Genomic DNA, 19676 nt, shown 5'->3' with positions numbered 1-19676 from the left:
TACACGAAAGTGTTAGCATCTTCATTCATGAATTTGTTCATTCATTCACTTGCTGGGAACATATGCTGGTATAACCACTTTGGAAATTCAGCAACTTAAAACCCTACAAAACCACTCTTTGCTATACATATTTACTAGAATGGAAATAGAAGGCCATTTATAATAACAAAAAACTGGGAGCACAGAAAAGTCCATCAGCAGGAGAAAGGACAAAGACACGGTGACACATTCGGATGATGGAATACCACCAGGATAGGACAGTAAGTAAACTGCCAAATTTGAGATGACAAGGAAGTCACGAGTCTCTGTTTAGCTTCAATCCCAATTTTTAAAACTGAAAACAAGCAAAAGCAGACAATACGTTTTTAAGATGCAAATACAGAAACAATAAAATTTTTTTCTTTAAAATTAATAAATATTGAAGCCAGCGTTATGGCAATAGCAGGTTAAGCCACTGCCTGCGACACCAGTATCCCATATGGGTGCCAGTTCGTGCCCCAGCTGCTCCACTTCCGATCCAGCGTCCTGCTGATGGCCCGGGAAAAGCAGCTGAAGATGGCCCAAGTGTATGATCCACTATCACCCATGTGGGAGACCTGGAAGAAGCTCCTAGCTTCGGCCTGGTGCAGCCCTGGCCAAGGTGGCCATCTGTGAAGTGAACCAGAGGATGGAAGATATCTCTCTCTCTCTCTCTCTCTCTCTCTCTCTCTCCCTTCTACCCCTTTCAAATAAATAAATCTTTATAAAAAAAAATAAGAGAAAGATGATTTTTAAAAGACTTATGGTAGTGGATTCCTCTAGGAGAGGGAGACAGGGGATACAGATGGGGTGCACCATGTTTGAGGTCTTACAGCAAGGGCTGGAGTCACAGCTGTACATTTGATAAGGATGCCCGATGCTGTACACATGACAGCAAATATCATATCAACTTTCAGAACTCTCTTAACACCCAGCACCACATAAAAAGCCCCCCAACAAAACTATGTGAGGCAAGGTTCACACGTGGTGGTCTGAAGAAAGAAAAGAGATGGAAGAACCAAGTGATCACACAAGACTACACCTCAGAGCAAGCGTTGGCCCAGGGGCTGAAGTAGGCGCTTGAGACGCCCACATCCCATATCAGAGTGCCTGGGTTGAGTCCTGGCTCCTCCACTTTCCTTTTTTGTTTTTTTAAGATTTATTTATTTATTTATTTATTTGAAAGAGTAATACAGAGAGAGGAGAGGCAGAGAGAGAGAGTCTTCTATTTGCTGGTTCACTGCCCAACTGGCCGCAATGGCCAGAGCTATGCCTATCTGAAGTCAGGAGCATGGAGCTTCCTCCAGGTCTCCCAGTGGGTGCAGGGGCCCAAGGACTTGGGTCATCCTCCACTGCTTTCCCAGGCCAGAGCAGAGAGCGGGATCAGAAGTGGAGCAGCCGGGACTGAACCAGCGCCGGCTTTACCTGCTACTCCACAGCGCCGGCCCCTCCCTCCTCTGCTTTCTGATCGAGCATTCCTGCTCAGGTGTATTTCGGGAGGCAGCAGGTGATGGCTCAAGTCCTTGGGCCCCTGCCATCCACGTGGGAGACCTGAACAGAGTTCCTGGCTCCTGGCTTCAGCCTGGCCCAGCCCCTGCTGTTGTGGGCATCTAGGAAGTGAACCAGCAGATGGAAGATTTTTCTCTGTCCTCGTCTTCATCTCTGCCTCTCTGCCCTTCAGATACAAAACGAAAAGAACTAAATAAAAACTGTAAAAAAAGACTACAGAACAACAAGCAGTGTGTGCCCTGCAGCGTAACCAGCAAAGCACATCATACTGTCTCCTATTAGTGCTGATCTGAACCTTAATGAGTCAATTTATACTTAATTTGTGAATTCATTTCAGGTTTGTACTTGCAAATCAGCTAAAAGCAAAAGTACCTTATATCTAGTTAAATGCCTGTATTTTCCAAGTAGCGTTATTATTTAAAAGTTTGAGGCAATTAAAAAAGAATGGCACGCTGACACATGCTGCAATATGAATGAGCCTTGCTGACAGTATGCTCAAAGAAATAAGCCAGTCACAAAGGGGAAACAGTGCACGACTGCACCTATGGCAGGCACTTAGAGTCGTCAAATTCTCCCAGGCAGAAACAGAATGGTGCTTGCCAGGAATCGGCAGGGAGCTCAGCACGGGAGGAGGAAAAGGATCTGTAGCTGGACGGTGGTGTTGGTGCACACCAACGGTAATGCCACTGCAACCTACACTAAAAAGTGGCTACAGGGGGTGACTGTTTGGCACAGCAGTTAAGAAGCTGCTTGGAGCCGGCCCCGTGGCTCACTAGGCTAATCCTCCACCTAGCAGCGCCGACACACAGGGTTCTAGTCCCGGTCGGGGCACCGGATTCTGTCCCGGCTGCTCCTCTTCCAGGCCAGCTCTCTGCTGTGGTCCGGGAGTGCAGTGGAGGATGGCCCAAGTGCTTGGGCCCTGCACCCGCATGGGAGACCAGGAGAAGCACCTGGCTCCTGCCTTTGGATCAGTGCGGTGCACCGGCTGCAGCGGCCATTGGAGGGTGAACCAAAGGAAGACCTTTCTCTCTCTCTCTCTCACTGTCTAACTCTGCCTGTCAAAAAAAAAAAAAAAGAAGAAGAAGAAGAAGAAGAAGAAGCTGCTTGGAATGCCCATATCTCTGGGTTTGGCTTCCAGCTCCACTGGCAACTACAGCTTCCTACTAATGGGGATCCTGGGAGGCACACATGATGACTCAAGCACTTGGGGCCCCCGTAACTTGAATTTCAGGCCCTTGGCTTCAGCCTCGCCCAGCCCTAACTACTGCAGGCATATGAAAAGTCAATCAGTGGATGGATGATTCATTCCTTCTCTCTCTCTCTCCCTCTCTCTAATATAAAAAATTAAATTAAAAATTGTAAATGCTTAAAATGGTAAATTTCATATTACATATATTTTAATCACAATAAAAATAAATAAGTTAGTAGACATCAAAAAGTGTCAGGCAAAACAGAGTTGCTTGGGCAATTTCTCCCTTGCAAGGGTAACCTCAGCATTACTCACTGAAAACCTGTGCTCTATTTTGTCTCTCCCTAAACTGCCAGTTAGGAGCTTCAGAGCCAGCCCAGACACGGGTAAAGCTCAGAAAGCTAGCTTCCAACACGTGATGCGTGTTCCTAAAAGGACTGCCTTGCCTTCCACCTCAACAGAACTTGTTCAAACACACACGCCTGGGTTTCTCTGCGTATTCCACTGTGTGCTTCATGAAATGACCACATCACTGTCTGCTCTCAATTAGGGAAACCAAAGTCAGTAAAGTGTTTCACTGAGTAAAACTTGAGACATCTGTGAATTACTCTGGTCATCAGATCTTACACTTAGCAGGCACTCAATAGACACTTGCAGAATTGAACGGAACTCGATCCCAATGTTCAGCAGTATTGAATCAACTGTTTTGTTTGCCCTACAAATTTGATTCAGGCTATGTCCACAGTATGAACATGTAACAATGGGAGAAAGTCCACGATACACATAAGGGGTCTTCAAAAGATTCATGAAAAATGCAAATGAGAAAAAACTATGCCTAGTCTCAAATTTTGATTTGTATCAAAATAAACTTCATTTTAAATTCTATTTTCATGAATTTTTTGAAGTCCCTTTGTATTAGCTACCACTGCCTTCTATAAGGTGTCATAAACATTCACTAGGCTTTTTTGCCAAGTACATGAGCTGACAGTAGGCAAGCACCTGGTGGCTGACGAGTAAACACACACAGTGGGCACTGAGGAAAGTGCTACTTCCTAAAGGCAAGGCTTCAAGATGCTTCGTTCAGCCTGCATCCTGAGGTTTTTGCCACCGGTACCTACTAATGCCTCTGAAACGATGAGGGGACTTCCAAAAGCCCATAAGAAAAACGGGGGACCAGTGCTGTGGCAATGTGGGTTAAAGCCCTGGCCTGAAGCACCGGCATCTCATATGGGCACTGGTTCTAGTCCCAGCTGCTCCTCTTCTGATCCAGCTCTCTGCTATGGCCTGGGAAAGCAGTAGAAGATGGCCCAAGTGCTTGTGCCCCTGCACCCGCATGGGAGACCTGGAAGAAGCTCCTGGCTCCTGGCTTCGGATCAGCACAGCTCTGGCCATTGTGGCCATTTGGGGAGTGAACCAGCGGATGGAAGACCTCTCTGTCTTTACCTCTCTCTGTAACTCCAACTTTCAAATAAATAGAATAAATCTTTAAAAAAATGGAATGAAAAGGTAAGTTTATTTTGATGCAAAAAAAACTTGAAACACATGCATAGTTTCTTCATAACATGCATTTTTCTGTGAGCTTTCTGAAGGTGCTTTGTATAAACATATTGTTTAGGGAGTGTATGTGGACACAAAACCACAAGATTACTATGGCCATGACCTTTCCCTTGTCAGTACAGGACTTGGGCCCATATCTCGGCCAAATAGGAAGTCACTTCAGGACACCCAGTTGTCCTTATGGTTCTGGGAAAGCAAATTCCTTTAAATGGCAGCCAGGTGGTGAGAGAAGGGGACATGAAGGAAGGAGGAAACAACCAAACTCCCAAGGGCTTCACCTTTTGCTGTGCACCCCTCCCTCACACCAGAACTCGAGACCAGGGACTGTCAGCCAAAATGGCGCAATGGAATAGGGCCCCACTGGCTGCTCAACACAAAAGGCCCCCATGCAGTTCACTTTAGAGGTGTGGAGTGGGCTCGCTCGCTCTCTTGCACACGCTTTCTCTATCTGTTACACACTTCTCTCTCTCACACACACGCACGTGCACATGCAAAGCACATACAGAGGGAACGAGAAGCCACATGAACTAAACTTGAAATATAAAACTGAAAGCACCACTCAGCTCTTTACTGAGACGCCTGCCTGGTCTGTCAGGTGAACCCTCTTCATTATTTCTCTTCAATAAACTCTGCTAGCATGCTTACCAGTTAAAAAAACAAACAAAAACAAAAACCCAGAAAGCAGGTACAAGGGGCAAGCCCCTGCCAGTGTACACTAGACTTCTGTCCTCCTCTCTCATCACCCTGGGCCATTCCAGTCATCTGGGATCTGTGGAAACAAAGAATGGATCTAAACACCACGCCCTACCTACAACTTGATTTCCTTATGGGACAGAGAAGAAATACCTGTATGTCTACCACACCCTTACTTTTTTTTTATTTATTTGAAAGTCAGAGTTACACAGAGAGAGGAGACAGACACACACACACAGAGGGGGGGGGGAGAGAGAGGGAGAGAGGGAGGTCTTCCATCCACTGGTTCACTCCCCAATTGGCCACAATGGCCAGAGATGCGCCAATCCAAAGCCAGGAGCCAGGAGCTTCTTCCAGGTTTCCCACATGGGTGCAGGGGCCCAAGGACTTGGGCCCTCTTCTACTGCTTTCCCAGGCCATAGCAGAGAGCTGGATCAGAAGTGGAGCAGCTGGGAGTTGAACCCGCACCCATATGGGATGCTGACACTGCAGGCAGTGGCTTTACCCGCTACGCCACAGCACCGGCGCCCACCTTTACTTTTAAGATTATGGAAGCAGCCTAACCACACACATGACAGAAATGGTTCCATGAAGTCAGAGGCATGAACTCAAACATTCCCCTACAAAAATCCACTGGCTTTAGAGATAACCATGAAGTTGGGGGAGGGGGGAGGGAAGGACATACAATTACATATGTTTGTTTACTTACACCCACAAGTATACTATGAAAAGCCTACAAAGAAACATACTCAAACATACTGAGAGCAGTTGTATGAAGGTACTGTATGGCTGGTCAATTTCATTCTCTTGTTCCTGAAGGGACCAGGGCCTGCTGTGGGCTGGGGAGGGTCCCCTGGTGCCACTGCCCTCTGTCCCAGCCTCTTCCCGCCCTCTGGGACAGCAGGAGCCCCACGGGACAAATCCCTGCCCAGTAGCCTCCTCTCCCCCAGCGGCACCCCATGGGTCCTCGCGGTGTCCTCATGTGGCCATCTTGGCCTCCAGCGGGCTGTGCACTGAGTAAAGCAGCAGGGAGGGGATGACAGCGGAAAATGTGAGACAGGGGCGGCGCTCCACGGGAGGGGCTCAAGGAAGAAGTGGGGTGGGGTGTGAGCTGAGGGAGGAGGGGCCAAGGACCAATGAGGGGTTCAGAGGGAGCAGCTGGGGCAGGGGAAGCAAAGAGGAGAGAGAGACAAAAAGGGAGGGAGGGCTGGGGGTGACAAGATACAGAAGAGGAACTAGAGGTGGAGGGACTGGGGGCGGGGAACAGAAGGGACTGGGGGAGTGCAGGGGGAGGTGTGGGGGGAAGAGGGGAAGAGGGAGAAGTGTGGAAGAGGAGGAGGTGGAGGAAGGGTGTGGGCCAATAAGAGAGGAGGGGTGGACAGCATGGCTTCAAGATGAGGGAGGGGCTGGGAGGGAGGGAAAACTTAGGGAGGGGGAAAGAGAAGTTGTGGGGAGGGGGTGGGAGGGAAGAGAGGGTGCAGGGCATGGGGGTGTAAGTGCGAGGGACAGAGGAGGGGAGAGGGTAAGAGGGAAGGAGGGTGGGGGGAGTGTGGGACTGATGATGGGGAAGGAGGCTGTGGGAGTAGGGGGGGCGGGGGGCGGGGCAAGGGCAGGAAGGGGAGAAAAGGAAGGGGAAAGAGGCAGACAGCCCGGCAACATGAGAGGGGGAGCCCCGGGCCTTCCCAGAGCCAGCGTCCCTGCAGGGCTATTTGTCACAATGCCTTCATCTCTTCCTCTACTTCAAAAGCCACAGGGTCCCTAAAAGAGCTAGACACATCAAGCTGCACCCTTCCCTCATGGCATGCTGTCATCACAGAGCCCAAGGACCCCTGGGTGGCACTGGACAGGCCACCGCCTCAGTGACCCAACTGAGGGTCTCCAAGGGCAAAAGTGACCCCTGTCTCGGAACCAGGGAAGGAACCCCGGGGTGGCAGCAGCTCACACCACTGCCCTCCACGAGGGACACCTCGGGGGCATTCCTGCTGGCAGCTTCCAAGTAAAGCGTCTGTCCCAGGAATGGCCCCAAGGGCAGGGCTTCACCCGGGTCATCTCTCTGTCCCAGCAGCACCTCTAAACACACGTACAAGAAGGCTTCAACTGAGCACTGCCCTGCCCCCGGGTGTGGCCCGGAGCCACCACCTAGGTATGGGGTCGTGGGCCTGGAGTCTCACTCAGGGGAAGTTGGGGTGTGCCAACTGTGTGGCGTGTGCAGGCAAACAGCTGCCTAGGAACGAGACTGGGGACAGGGCAAGGAGGCACGCTAGGCTGCTGGCCCATCCCTGCCTCCAGTCCCTCCCGGGCACCCTTAGGTTGCCCTGGCGGACCCAAGATAGACAGCCCCTGTTCCAGCTCCTGGGCACTGCTTGGCTTCCTTCTCCTGCAGACGGGAGAGTGAGAAGCCAGTTCCTAAGGCAGCTAAGCACGGACAAAGTTTCTATCAGCCAAGGGCCCAGATCACTGAGACTCAGGAGTACACTGGAAGTCTCCCAGAGATCCCTCCGGCACCACCTGTCCCTCCAGCACAGGGGGGGGGGGGGCAGGCAGAGAGTTCCAGTGCAGGTCAGCAGGCACAGTCCCCAGCAGACAGAAGCTCCCCCATCATCAACGAATGCCGGCGTGGAGAAGGGGAACGACAACTAGCTGCAGGCCTCCATAGGAAATCTCTCCCAAACAAAAACTGGACACGCGCCTATGGGGAAGGGCCCTGGACGGCCAGGGCAGTGGGGGCCAGGAGGCTTTCTGAACTCTGTCACTGTTGAACTCAGAGTCATGTGGACATAGAACCTATTCCCACAATTTAACTTTCAAAACAAATTGAAAAATTCCTCAAGCTGGCAGCTGTAGTTGCCTTGCCAAGCCAACAGCTTCCTGCTTTCAAATGCTGTCTTTAACTGGTGACACCCGCCCACCCCCGTTCCCCCTACTACCCACCCCATACCCAAGTATTTTCCTTTCATTTGTTTTCTGACAGTCAAAGGTAACAATTAAGCTAAAAATCACCAGCAATTAACAGATACTTTGCCCAAGCTGCCTTAGGTAGCACCAATGAGCTCATGGACAGACTATCTTTGGGTTGACACCTCTGTTCTCCCTCTTAATAGTTCACTGAGAACGGAGGGGCAGAGAGAAATCACTGGATATGTGGTTAAAAGCTGTCCCACTTAGCTCAGGTTGTGAGGGAGGTTTTGTGTTGCTGTCCTGTTCTAATGATCAAAAAAGGAGAAAGGCAAAGCCCATTTACCAAGCGCTTCATGTCAAAGGAATTTCATGCAGAAGCTAGCATGTAAAACCATCAAGGAGCAGGAAGCTTCCAGAACAGTCCAGTGAAGAAAACAAGAGCGCCAAGGAGAAGCTGGCTAAGGGGAGCGGAGAGCAAAGTAAGGGAAGCCTCTCCAGTCTTCATCCCAATCAAGGGTCGAGCCCCTCCACCTAGTTCCAGGCATGAAAATAAGAACCGCTTGGAATAATTAGACAGGACGCTAAGCTAATTAAAGACTTTTCACACAGGGAGGTGGCATGTGATGGCTAAAACTGGTGCAGCCCCAGAGGAACAGACCTAGAACTTGGCCCCAAGTCTCCCAAGTCTAGAACAGTCCAGAAAAAAAAACCCACAAGAGCTGGTGTTTGCATACCGACTGGTAAGAAGGTGAAGTTTAAGGAGATAGCAATTTAAACTGTCTATACATATTGTACTTGGGCACTTAGGCCCTTGAATTTGTTATGCAAAATAAGTAATTAATGAGCTTTGAGCTATTTATGGTACTTAATCCAAGACAGGAAGAAACAGAGATAGCAACCAGATCGCACTTTTTACCTCGTCATTCTGTCCCTCACTTTGGGATAGACCCCCCCCCTCCTCTGGTGCCCTCACCCCTTCTCTGGCCGCTAGAAGGCTTTTCTTGCCAAATGAATGCAGTTCAGCTATGACAACTATCACAGGATTTTCGTTATCAGTGCTTTTTCTTTATAAGGTTAAATACAAACACAGTTTATCGCTGAGCTAAGATCCACAAGCTGCAATTTTCCTTAAGTGTCCTCTAATGAAAATTACAGAATGGACCATAAGATATCTACCTATAAAATAACAACCAAGTTGAAAACCAAGTGCTCATAATCAATCAGGTTGCCAGGTACCTTTGCCAGCAGAGGAACTTAAGGGACAAACATGAACTGCCATCAACCTCTGTGTGTGAATTCAAGAAATCTGTTTGGCATTGCAGTATTGTCTCCCACGATTCAGTCTTTTTAAAATGAAATTTATTTGAAAGGCATAGTTACAAAGAGTGGGGGAGAGACAGAGAGAGAAAGAGATCTTCTTTCCATTGGTTCACTCCCTAAAGACCTCAACAGCAGCAGCAGCTGGGCCAGGCTGAAGCCAGGAGCCAGGAACTCCATCGTGGTCTCCCCTGTGGCTAAGCAGAGGCCCAAATACTTGAGCCATCATCTGCTGCCTACCCAAGCGCATTAGCAGGGAGCTGGATTGGAAGCAGAGCTGCCCCACAACAGGGGCCTCTCAAACATTCTTAATGAGTTTCAGTCGTTGCCAAGGAAGTCACCCAAGCAACTAACTCAGGAATGTTCTGGGGTGTAAGAGGAAATGCAAAATTCCCCACAGGGCAGAAGGTATTTGAAGAGGGAGAGCAAAAAGAAGGGCCTCCCAAAGGAAACACAGACGAAAAACATCTTTGAAAAACAACAAAGCCATTCTCCCTCCTTTCCTATAGCCCTTTGTACACTCTATTGGGACTCCTGTGCTTCCCCAGTGTTGTCCAAATAACCTGGCACGTCCAAGACGCCCCAGGAGACAGGGACCCTGATCTTCAGGTTAGAGACTTACCAGGGAGGGGTGATAAGAATAGTCTGAGGGGCTGGCGCCGTGGCGCAATGCGTTAATCCTCTGCCTGCGTCGTTGGCATCCCATGTGGGTGCCGGTTCTAGTCCCGGCTACTCCACTTCTGGTCCAGCTTTCTGCTGTGGCCTGGGAGGGCAGTGAAGGATGGCCCAAGTCCTTGGGCCCCTGCACCCATGTGGGAGACCGGGAGGGGGAGCCTGGCTCCTGGCTTCAGATCGGCCCAGCTCCGGCCCGTGCGGCCATTTGGAGGGTGAACCAGCGGAGGGAAGATCTTTCTCTCTCTCCCTCTCACTATCTGTAACTCTAACTCTCAAATAAAATTAAAAAAAAAGAATGGTCTGGACCTAGAAAGTGCTGATGGCTGCTAACCATTATGAATATACTCAGTATCACTGAACTGTACACTTAAAAATGGCTAACATGGAAAATTATATATATACTTAATATATAAATGGCTAAAATGGAAAATTTTACATATGTATGTACTTCATACATAATTTTTTAAAGTATTAATGTAATCTATCAAAAGCCATTGACTTGCACACTTTAAACGGGCATACTGTACGGTATGTAAATTGTATCTCAAATCAGTTGCTAGAAAATCTTCCTAGGAAAAGAGCTGTGGCACCAGCCTCACTGGGGGAGTGGGAACTCGGCTCCCAAGCACCTGCAGAGGTTGGGCAGGGCTGGTTTTCCATATGAAAAAGCGGTCACTCTGCCTCTCAGAGTCTGTGTCACCTCTGAGGGCATGGGCCATGGCTGCCAAAGACCCTTCCCTCACTCGATTCCAGGGACCGACATGTGACTGGCAGAAGGATCCAGCACAGAAATACATCCCCCTAGAAGGCAAACATTAGGGGAGGCGAGCAATGCGAGAAACAAGTTTGAACAAGGTTAGGCCTCCGAGGCCTCACCTTTCCCCAAGTGAACGACTCGGGTCCTGGCAGAAAGAGAAGGGACAGTTGTGTTAAGACACTTTAGAGGGGCCCAGCGCCGTGGCTCACTTGGCTAATCCTCCGCCTGCGGCGCCAGCATCCCATATGGGCTCCGGGTTCTAGTCCCAGCTGCTCCTCTTCCAGTCCAGCTCTCTGCTGTGGCCCGGGAGTGCAGTGGAGGATGGCCCAGGTGCTTTGGCCCTGCACGCTCATGGGAGACTGGGAGGGGGAGCCTGGCTCCTGGCTTCGGATCGGCGCAATCCGCTGGCCGTAGCGGCCATTTGGGGGGTGAACCAACGGAAGGAAAACCTTTCTCTCTGTCTCTCTCTCTCACTGTCTGTAACTCTACCTGTCAAATAAATAAAAAATAAAATAAAATAAAAAGACACTTTAGATGCAACCAAACAGTGAAAGAGTCCTGCTCTCCAGTGACTGCTAGGTTCATTCATAAAATGAAGACTGTGGCTATGGAAGAAAACCTCATGCTCCGGAATAAAGTCAGTGCAGGAAGGAGACGGGGCTTCAACCAAGTGAGCTAACTCACTAGCCCCCAAGGAGCCCTCAGAGCAGGCCTCTCACCCCCCGCGTGGCTGACATTCGGGGCCAGGTTACTGCTGTGGGCACGGTCCTGTGTACTGCAGGGTGTTTAGCAGTGTCCCCAGCCTCTGCCCACTACGTGCCAATAGACTGACCCACCGGGACAAGCCAAAAGGCCTTCAGACATCGTCAAAGGTCTTCCTGGGAGAAGAACTGCCCCTGACTGAGACCAGGGCCAGGGAGAATTTTCTGTCTTGAAACTTGCAGGTGTCTGTTGAGGCCCTGGGACTAAGGGCCAGCATGAGCTGCTGGCAAACAGAGCTGCTAAGTACACCCTGCCCAGGCCAGGGGACCTTAGGACACTGCACACACACTCCGGGCAGCCCACAGCCTCACAGAATCACAAGCAGTAAGTGCACTTGGGTGAAAGGGTCAGTGAGTAAACTCCCTTGTTTACATGTGCCACCCCAACTTAGCTTCCAGACTTCTTTCTCCCCTAATTAAAGCCCTCCCTTTCCTGCGCATTTCTCTCACTGAATAAAACACTTAAAAACTTAAAAAAAAAAAAAACCAGCCATATGGCACCCACTGTTCCCCAAGTTAAAAAGTCAGGCCAATGGAGTCGGGGCGATGCAGTCAGAGGTGAACATACTTCCTACGAGATGAACTGGTGTTGGGACAGCAACCTTTGGAGCAGGCTTCAAAAGATGACATCTCTATCCTAATCCAGGAACCTGTGAATACGTCCCCTTACATCGCAAAAGGGACTTGGCGGGCATGATCAAGCTTAGGCTCTGGAGGAGAGGAGGGTCTTCCAGGTTCTCCAGGTGGGACCAATGTGACACAACAGTCCCTGGAAAAGGCGGGCACCAGCGTCAGGGTTAGTCAGAAGGAGATGTGAGGACGGACGCAGAGGCGGCAGCGATGCGGCCGTGAGCCAAGGAAGCGCAAGCAGATTCTAGAAGCAGGACAAGGAGAGGAGATGGACGCCTCTAGGAGGGACACGGCCCTGCTGACACCTTGGCACCAATGCAGTAAAGCCCACCTTGAACTTGTGACCTCCACAGCTGGACCATGACACATCTGTGTTGTTTGCAGCCCTTGGCTTTGCAGGGAGTTCTTACAGCCTCAATGCAGACAGAAGACGATGGCACCCATCCCCCTTGGCGGGGGGGTCGCAGGCTCAGAGGCCTGCACGAGCGAAGGTTTTGCTAAGGCATTCAGACTGCAGCATTTGCAAAAAGCCACACAGTGGTAGTTCCAGAAATATCTGGGGCTTGATCGTAGGCTGAAAGGGGCTGAGAGAGGGGAAAAAAGCAGCAGCAAGGCAAATGGCAGAGTAACCATGGAAGCAGCAGCCAAGATGGTGACACCCTCAGCAAACTCGGCCGTCAGAGAAGCAGGACAGCCTTCGTGCAGCAGGGGTCCCACGCTGAGTGTGCCACACACTCCGTTTGAGGTGTCTGAGGCATGTGTAGGGGAAGTGAGCTGGGAGGTTACGAAGGAAAATCAGCTCAACCAACGGCAATTTCAGGCTTTGCATGTGCTGGGCACAGGGACACAACAATCACACGACTGAAGTCCCCACCCTTGTGGCATGGATAGGGCCTCAGCTCAAGACAGAGACCAAGACTGCGGCCAGATCATCAGAGGGGCCACGGGAGTCAGCCAAGTGGTAGAGATCACTCAGGGCATACTTTAAACATCCAGAGGACCAGGAATACCAGTGTCCCAGAGGCGGACAGAGGGAGAACTAGCAACGGAGAGGGGAGCAGTAGCAGAAATTGGAAGTAAATAGGGTGGCCGAGAAGCCAAGAAAAGCCCACAGTCTGCACAGTCTCAAAGCCACAGCTACATCAAAGACGCCTGTCTGAGATGGGTGACCGCAGCAGGAACAGTGCCGGAGGCCAGCAGTCCCAGCAAGTGTAAGTGGAGAGGAAAGAGAAGAGGATAAATAAGGGCAAGGTCTAACTTCCAAGTAGGATCTCAGTCTGCTTTCTGTTGCAATAACAAAATACCTGAGACACGGCAATTCCTAAAGAATGCAAGTTTGGGGCCAGCGCTGTGGCGCAGCGGGTTAACGCCTTGGCCTGAGGCGCAGCATCCCATATGAGCACCGGTTCTGGTCCCGGCTGCTCCTCTTCTGATCCAGCTCTCTGCTGTGGCCTGGGATAGCCATGGAGGATGGCCCAAGTCCTTGGGCCCCTGCACCCACATGCGAGACCCAGAAGAAGCTCCTGGCTTCTGGCTTCGGATCAGCGCAGCTCCATCTGTTGCGGCCAGTTGGGGAGTGAACCAGCAGATGGAAGACCTCTCTCTCTGCTGCTCCTCTCACTGTGTGTAATTCTGATTTTCAAATAAATAAATCTTAAAAAAAAAAGAATACAGGTTTATTTGGCTCATGGTTCTGGGGTCTGGAAAGTCCAAGAACATAGTGCTGGTATCCAGTGAGGGCTTCTTATTGTGTCATATCAGGCTGGAGGACACTGAATGAGGAGCCAGCTAGCGTGCAAGCCTGGCTCTCTCTTGCTCTTCTCAGAAAGCCACTGACTAATGTCATTGTGGGGCCCCCTGCTCACGACCTCGTATTATACTAATAAGCTCCCAAAGACCTGGGGTTAAGTTTCCCACACATGAGCTTTGGGGAGGACTCATTCAAGCCACAGCAGGTGCCTTTATTAAGAAACTTCTAAAATCTAAATTGAAAACCAAAAATGCAATCTTTCCAAGGAGACACTTGGTAACCCAGAAGAAACTGGGAAAAGACCTGTCCTAAAGGGCAGTGTATAGACACAATGATGTCTCCCTCCCACCAGATGGCCACACCCTAATGCCTAGAACCTGCTGACATGGTAGGTTCCCTGGCAAAGGGGCACTGATTGCGAATAGGCTAACCTCGAGACGCAGAGCTTATCCTGAATGATTCCCGGGGGCCCAATATCATCACAAGAGTCCTTCTATGCAGAAGGGTGGGGCGGTCAGGGTGCTGTAATGCGACAGAGACCTCGCCAGCCATTGCTGGCCCTGAAGACTGAGGAAGAGGCCACAGGAATGTGAGCAGCCTTGGAAAGCCAGAAGAGCCAAGGGATTCTCTCCCGGAGCCCCCAGGAGGATGCAGCCTTGTCAATATCTTCATTTTTAGCCCAGTGACAAATAATAAACATGCAATGTCCCTAGGCACCAAGTTTGTGATAGTCTGTTAGAGCAGCAAACAGAAACGAATATGAGTACCAGGCTAAAAATCATGAAAATATCAAAAATCCTAATAATATTAACAACGTATTTTAAAAGTCCTTTCTTTTTAGGGGCCACACTGTGGTACAGCAGATTAAGATTCAGTCCTGGCTGCTCCACTTCCGATCCAGCTCCCTGCTAATGCGCCTGGGAAAGCAACACAAGATGGCCCAAGTGCTTGGGCCCCTGCACCCATGTGGGAGACCCTGATGAAGCTCTTGGTTCCTGGCTTCAGCCTGGCCCAGCCCTGGCCATTGTGGCCATTTGCAGGGTGAACCAGCGGTTGGAAGATTTCTCTATATCTCTCTCCTTTTCTGTAACTTTACCTTTCAAATAAATAAATAAATCTTTCTTTTTAAGTCCTTTCTAAAGAAGATGGAGAGAAAAGGATGGTGACAAGGGCTGCAGTTAGGTAAGGGTCCAGGTTACTAACACGGAGCCGGGCTGATTCATGTCACTAAGGCCCAGGTGTTGGCGGTGTGGCTTGAAATAGACTCAAGAAAGAAGCAACACTGTAGCGTCTTAACTCCACGGGAGGTTTGTTTAGAACTAGGCAGGTACTTTGCTCCTCCTCTAAGGTCATGTGTCACTTCTGACAGCATCCTGGTTCATGCTCTGAATGCCTCGTGCACGTGTGCACCCCCGGTTCTCACCTGTAAAGGAAGGACCTTACAGAACCACACCACGGAGGGCTCATTAATATGCAGATTGCTGGGCCCCACCCCTACAGCTCCTGACTGAGGAGCTCTGCTGGGAGGGGCTGGAGAATGTGTATCCCGAAAGGACAAACACTGCGCATCACTGTATCAGAGGCAGGCTCTCCTTCTCTAACTCAGTAAGGGTTCAAGGACTACCTTCTGCCTGACTTCTTGGTTCCCAGCAGCTCGCTCCGTGGTACTCTGTACCTCATCTCCTGGTGGAGCATTTTAGTTGTCATTTTGCGTATTGCTGAACAACAGTCAGAAACTAGGACTGACTCATATTAAGGCCCCAGAATACACCTAGAAAGCCATTCTCATCTCTACCACCTTCTGCTCCCTGCCCCTTCTCATGTCACTTAATTTAGAGAAAGAGAAAAGCAGCCCCACCCCCCAGGAGCTGGCCGGGGACTCACAGCTGGGCCTGGGTGCCCTGTTGAACAGAAACAACTGCCCAGGGTGTCCACATCAGGAGCGGCCACCCTGTGCCCAGGATGGCACAACACACAAACAAGACCTCTCCGTAATCCTGGTTGATCATGGACAAAGCATGAACCTTGTCCAAACCACTCATGTGGCCACCCCTGCCCCAGTCCTGGCTGGCGCGAGTGACAGTTGCTTCTTTACCAGCCGCAGCTTCAGCCTGGCCGTGATCTGCCTGCCTGGGGAGAGCATCTGTCAACACCCCCAAGCGCAGAATCATCCCACAGCCTCCCATCACGAGCATCGCCCAGCTTCCATAAATGCTCCCCAGCACTACCCACCTAGGGGCAAAGCCTCCAGGTCAGCCTCACTCCCACAGCATCGCTGAGAGGCCCCTTGGTTACCACGGTGTGCATTTGGCCTGACGCGATGAGAAGCGAAGCGGGCTCGTTCTGCTCTGGGTGTGCTCCTGGGTGCTCCTGGGTGGCTGGAGGGCAGTGCTGGCTCATACTCAACCTTCAGATTTGTGCTAAGCACAACCTCCTCAAAGGCACCGTCCTTCCCACACCAGCCTAAGTCAGATTCCCTTCGCTACTCTTAAAAAAAAACCAGACTTATTTTACTTATTTGAAAGGCAGAGTTACAGACAAAGACAGGGAGAGATCTTCCATCTGCTGGGTCACTCCCCAAATGGTCACAACTGCCAGGGCAGGGCCAGGCCAAAGCCAGGAGCTTCATCCAGGTCTCCCACATGGGTGGCAGGGGTCCAAGCACTTGGGCCATCTTCTGCTCCTTTCCCAGGCGCATTAGCAGGGAGCTGGATGGGAAGCGGAGCAGCTAGGACTCAAACCAGGGCCCATATTGGATGCTGGCATTGCAGGCAATAGCTTAACCTGCTGTGCCACAGCACTGGCCCCCTTCTCTACTCTTCTTTCACAGCTCCGTCCAGGCCTTTAGTTACATGTGAGTGTGCCAGGAGCACTACATTCAGGGGGCCCTCCACCAGCCCGGGAAGCCCACGCTGGCAGGCCTATGTGTGCTGGGCACCTGTTCCTATTACAGTGCCTGGCAGAAAGCAGAGGGTCAATAAACACTGGGTGAATGGGTAAATGGACAAATGCTGACCACTGTATGGGACACACTTTACAACAATTACAAACACAAGAGTCGATGAGAGAACGTCAGTAATGCAAAAAGAACTGAAGGGGTAAGGAAGAAACTACCAAGATCTGGGCAACCAGGACAACAGGAGAGTTTTGCTCATGCCAAGATGGACATGAGGGGTAAAGGTCACACACAGTAAAATGGGGGCCTTTTCTTCCTTTACCAACTCAAGCCTCGTTTGTGGAAGCGAACAGGTTACATTCATTTTACCTCTGGTTGGGCACAAAGCATTCTACCACCCATACAATTCGCTGCTAAAAACCAGCCCAACTTTGGTGTTACTCAGGAATTCTTTCAGCAGACGTCATTTGCGAGGCTTGCAAATCCCTCACTACTCCGATTCGGGTCATCTGTGCACTTGTAATTCTAAGAGGCTTTCCCCGTGTCTGGTACCGTAGGCATCTCCCAGCAAGTTCACAGGACGTATTCTGGTGGGCTCTCATAAAATGCCACTTAAACCAGCCCACTTCAGTTCAGGGTTAGAGTTTTGATACTTTTCAGTTTTTGTTCAAATCAAAGATTACATGACACAGTTTTACTGTGTTATTCTGTCAGCAGAAAAACCATTACCAGGCCAAGTAAGAATACAAATGTATCAAATTGACACACTGGATAAACCTGAAAACAGAGCAGAGAGAAAGGAGGCAGGCCTCTATGTGTGCACATAGAACCCTGGTGCTGTCGGGAGACACAGAAGCACCTGTTAAATACCTGTACTATTCACAAAGAATGCTAAAGATGCCCACAGAAAGAGCAGCTGATATTCGGCCACAAACACCCTCAATCTCACCCTGAACATTGCAGTGAAGCAGACATTCATTTTAATCTTATCACCTCTAGGTATTAACTCCTGAAATTCATGAAAATCAGTTTCTGCCTCCCCCCACACACCACCACTGGTTACAATAAAAACGAGCAAGCCCCAAAGACAATAAACCATAGATGTACTCTCTAATTTTCCTAGGTGACTCCGAAAATGCAAATAGTTCAGACCTGTATGATAAACAAGTCTGTTTCTCGTCCAGCAGGGACTCAATGCCCCCCTCGCACTGAGCTATATAAAGCAGAATTCAGCACACAGCCTTCTTCCCACCTGCTGGCCATGGGAGAAGACATTTGCATCAAACCTCCTCTTTGTGTCCCACCCTCTCAGTGACCCACCCAAAATAAGAGGTGAGTAAACAGCAATCTTGGTCACCCCAGGGGAAATCAATCCATGGCAAAAATGACCTGTGTGGTTTAAAATAGGCACCTTTGTCAAGGAACTGTACCATTTCACCAGGGGCCAAAGCAACACAAGGGGTGGCGAACTTGCTTTGTCTTCCCCAGAGCAGGAGGTGTTCGTGGCCCTCATTCATTCAGTAAGTATTTGTCTGGGGCCTGCTCAGTGCCAGGCACCAAAGAAAACAGTGCTGAGCAAAATGGTGCAGCGCAGCACTGTCCCTGTGGTCAGTGAGTGTACAGGCGGGGGAGGAAAATGTTAACCATGTTAGACTGCTAGGGGAAAAGGAGAAGCTGCTAGACGAGAAAGGGCAGAGGAACTAACTTAGACTGCGGGTGGCACGGAGATCCGAGGAGGGCACTGTGGAAAAAGTGACATTTAAGGCGAGAGGCCATCACATCACCAGCACTCCGGAAAACCATTTTGACAAATGACCACCAACGAGACTTTAACTTTGCCTGTCAACAGCTGACAGGGTTAAGCCTCCCCTTTTGCAGGCTTCTGTCTTCATGAGCATCCTATGACCACTCGCCTACCACTGACTTTCCATGCACCCAAATCCTACTACTGTAACTGAACCCACAAAGGTCTCACTTTATTGGGATCTGTTATAATCTGCAGCCTTCCTATGCTTGGCCTAGAAACACCCGAAAATAATCTGCAGGAGGCATGAAAAACGGTACACCAAACATTTGACAGCCCAGCTGATCACAAGTCCTCCGCCCAATAGAGCGTCGGATCCTCTGGTCAGATGGGTGCTGGTTCCAGTACTATGGAGTCAACAGCAAGTGGGAACCCAGGGGGGGGGGGGCTACGTTTAGCTGCCTACTTGGAAGTGATGTTTCCCCAGGGAATCAAGGACTGGCCCACCATTTCCAGTTCCCGGATCCTGCAGACTTAGAGGAGGGGGGCGGGAAGTGGCCTTTGAGCATCCCGGAGCTGAGAGCTGGCCAGGCTGAAGGAAAGCAGGCAGAGAGGGGGTCAGGGTCAGGAGGAAAGGGGTCACCAAAGGACCAGCGCCAGGCGGGATACTGGGGCGTTTCCCGCCCCACCCCCCCTCCAATCCTCGTCAGCCCCCAGCAAAAGAGACCCAGCCGCCACCCCCACCCCGCGACGCCGGAGCCCCAGAGGTGCCGGCTCCCCAACCCCCCCCCCCAGGGCCAGGCGGGCACCGGGAGCCCCGCGCAGGGCCGGAGCCCACTAGGTCGGGGTACCTGCGTCCGCAACGCAGAGGACGCGCTTGGGTGAGAAAATGGCCAAGACAAGACTCTCCCCGCCCACCCGAAAAGCCAACCACACCCCCTGCATCCCTAAGCCCGAGCCGCCCGGGAGCTGCCCCCGCGATCCTCCGCCCAGGGCCCCGCGGGCTCCTGTCGGCGCGCGCACGGGCTCGTCAGGGACACGGGCGCAAGTGGGAGTGAGTGGGAGTGCGCTAGTCAGGCGAGGGCACCCACCGCGGCGTCACCCGCCCGGGCCCTGTCCCCGGGGCGCCCTCCCCGGCTCCACGGTCCCGGGATGGGCGCGCCGCCCCCGATCGAGGTGGGCGCCCGGCGCGGGCAGCCCCTACTCACCCATTGGCGTCGAAGCGGGCCGGGCCGCCGAGGCAGCGTGAAAGTTGGCGGAGGCGAGCGTGGGGATCGGGGCG

General features: G+C 51.1%; 1 protein-coding gene across 2 annotated transcripts in view; it reads right to left on the bottom strand.

Annotated features, from left to right (window-relative positions):
- SH3KBP1 (SH3 domain containing kinase binding protein 1) overlaps window positions 1-19676 on the bottom strand; it is a 384249-nt gene extending 364573 nt beyond the window's left edge. For both annotated transcript variants that reach the window (XM_062183964.1, XM_062183966.1), the window contains exon 1: window positions 19603-19676. In XM_062183964.1, coding sequence (XP_062039948.1) covers window positions 19603-19606 — 4 coding nt within the window. In that variant the 5' untranslated portion in view covers window positions 19607-19676. The remainder of the gene's footprint in view (window positions 1-19602) is intronic.

This window comes from Lepus europaeus, chromosome X (genome assembly GCF_033115175.1).
Source record: "Lepus europaeus isolate LE1 chromosome X, mLepTim1.pri, whole genome shotgun sequence".
Lineage (NCBI taxonomy): Eukaryota > Metazoa > Chordata > Mammalia > Lagomorpha > Leporidae > Lepus > Lepus europaeus.
Note: the sequence above shows the minus strand (reverse complement) of the source record. Positions and strands in the feature narration are given on the sequence as shown.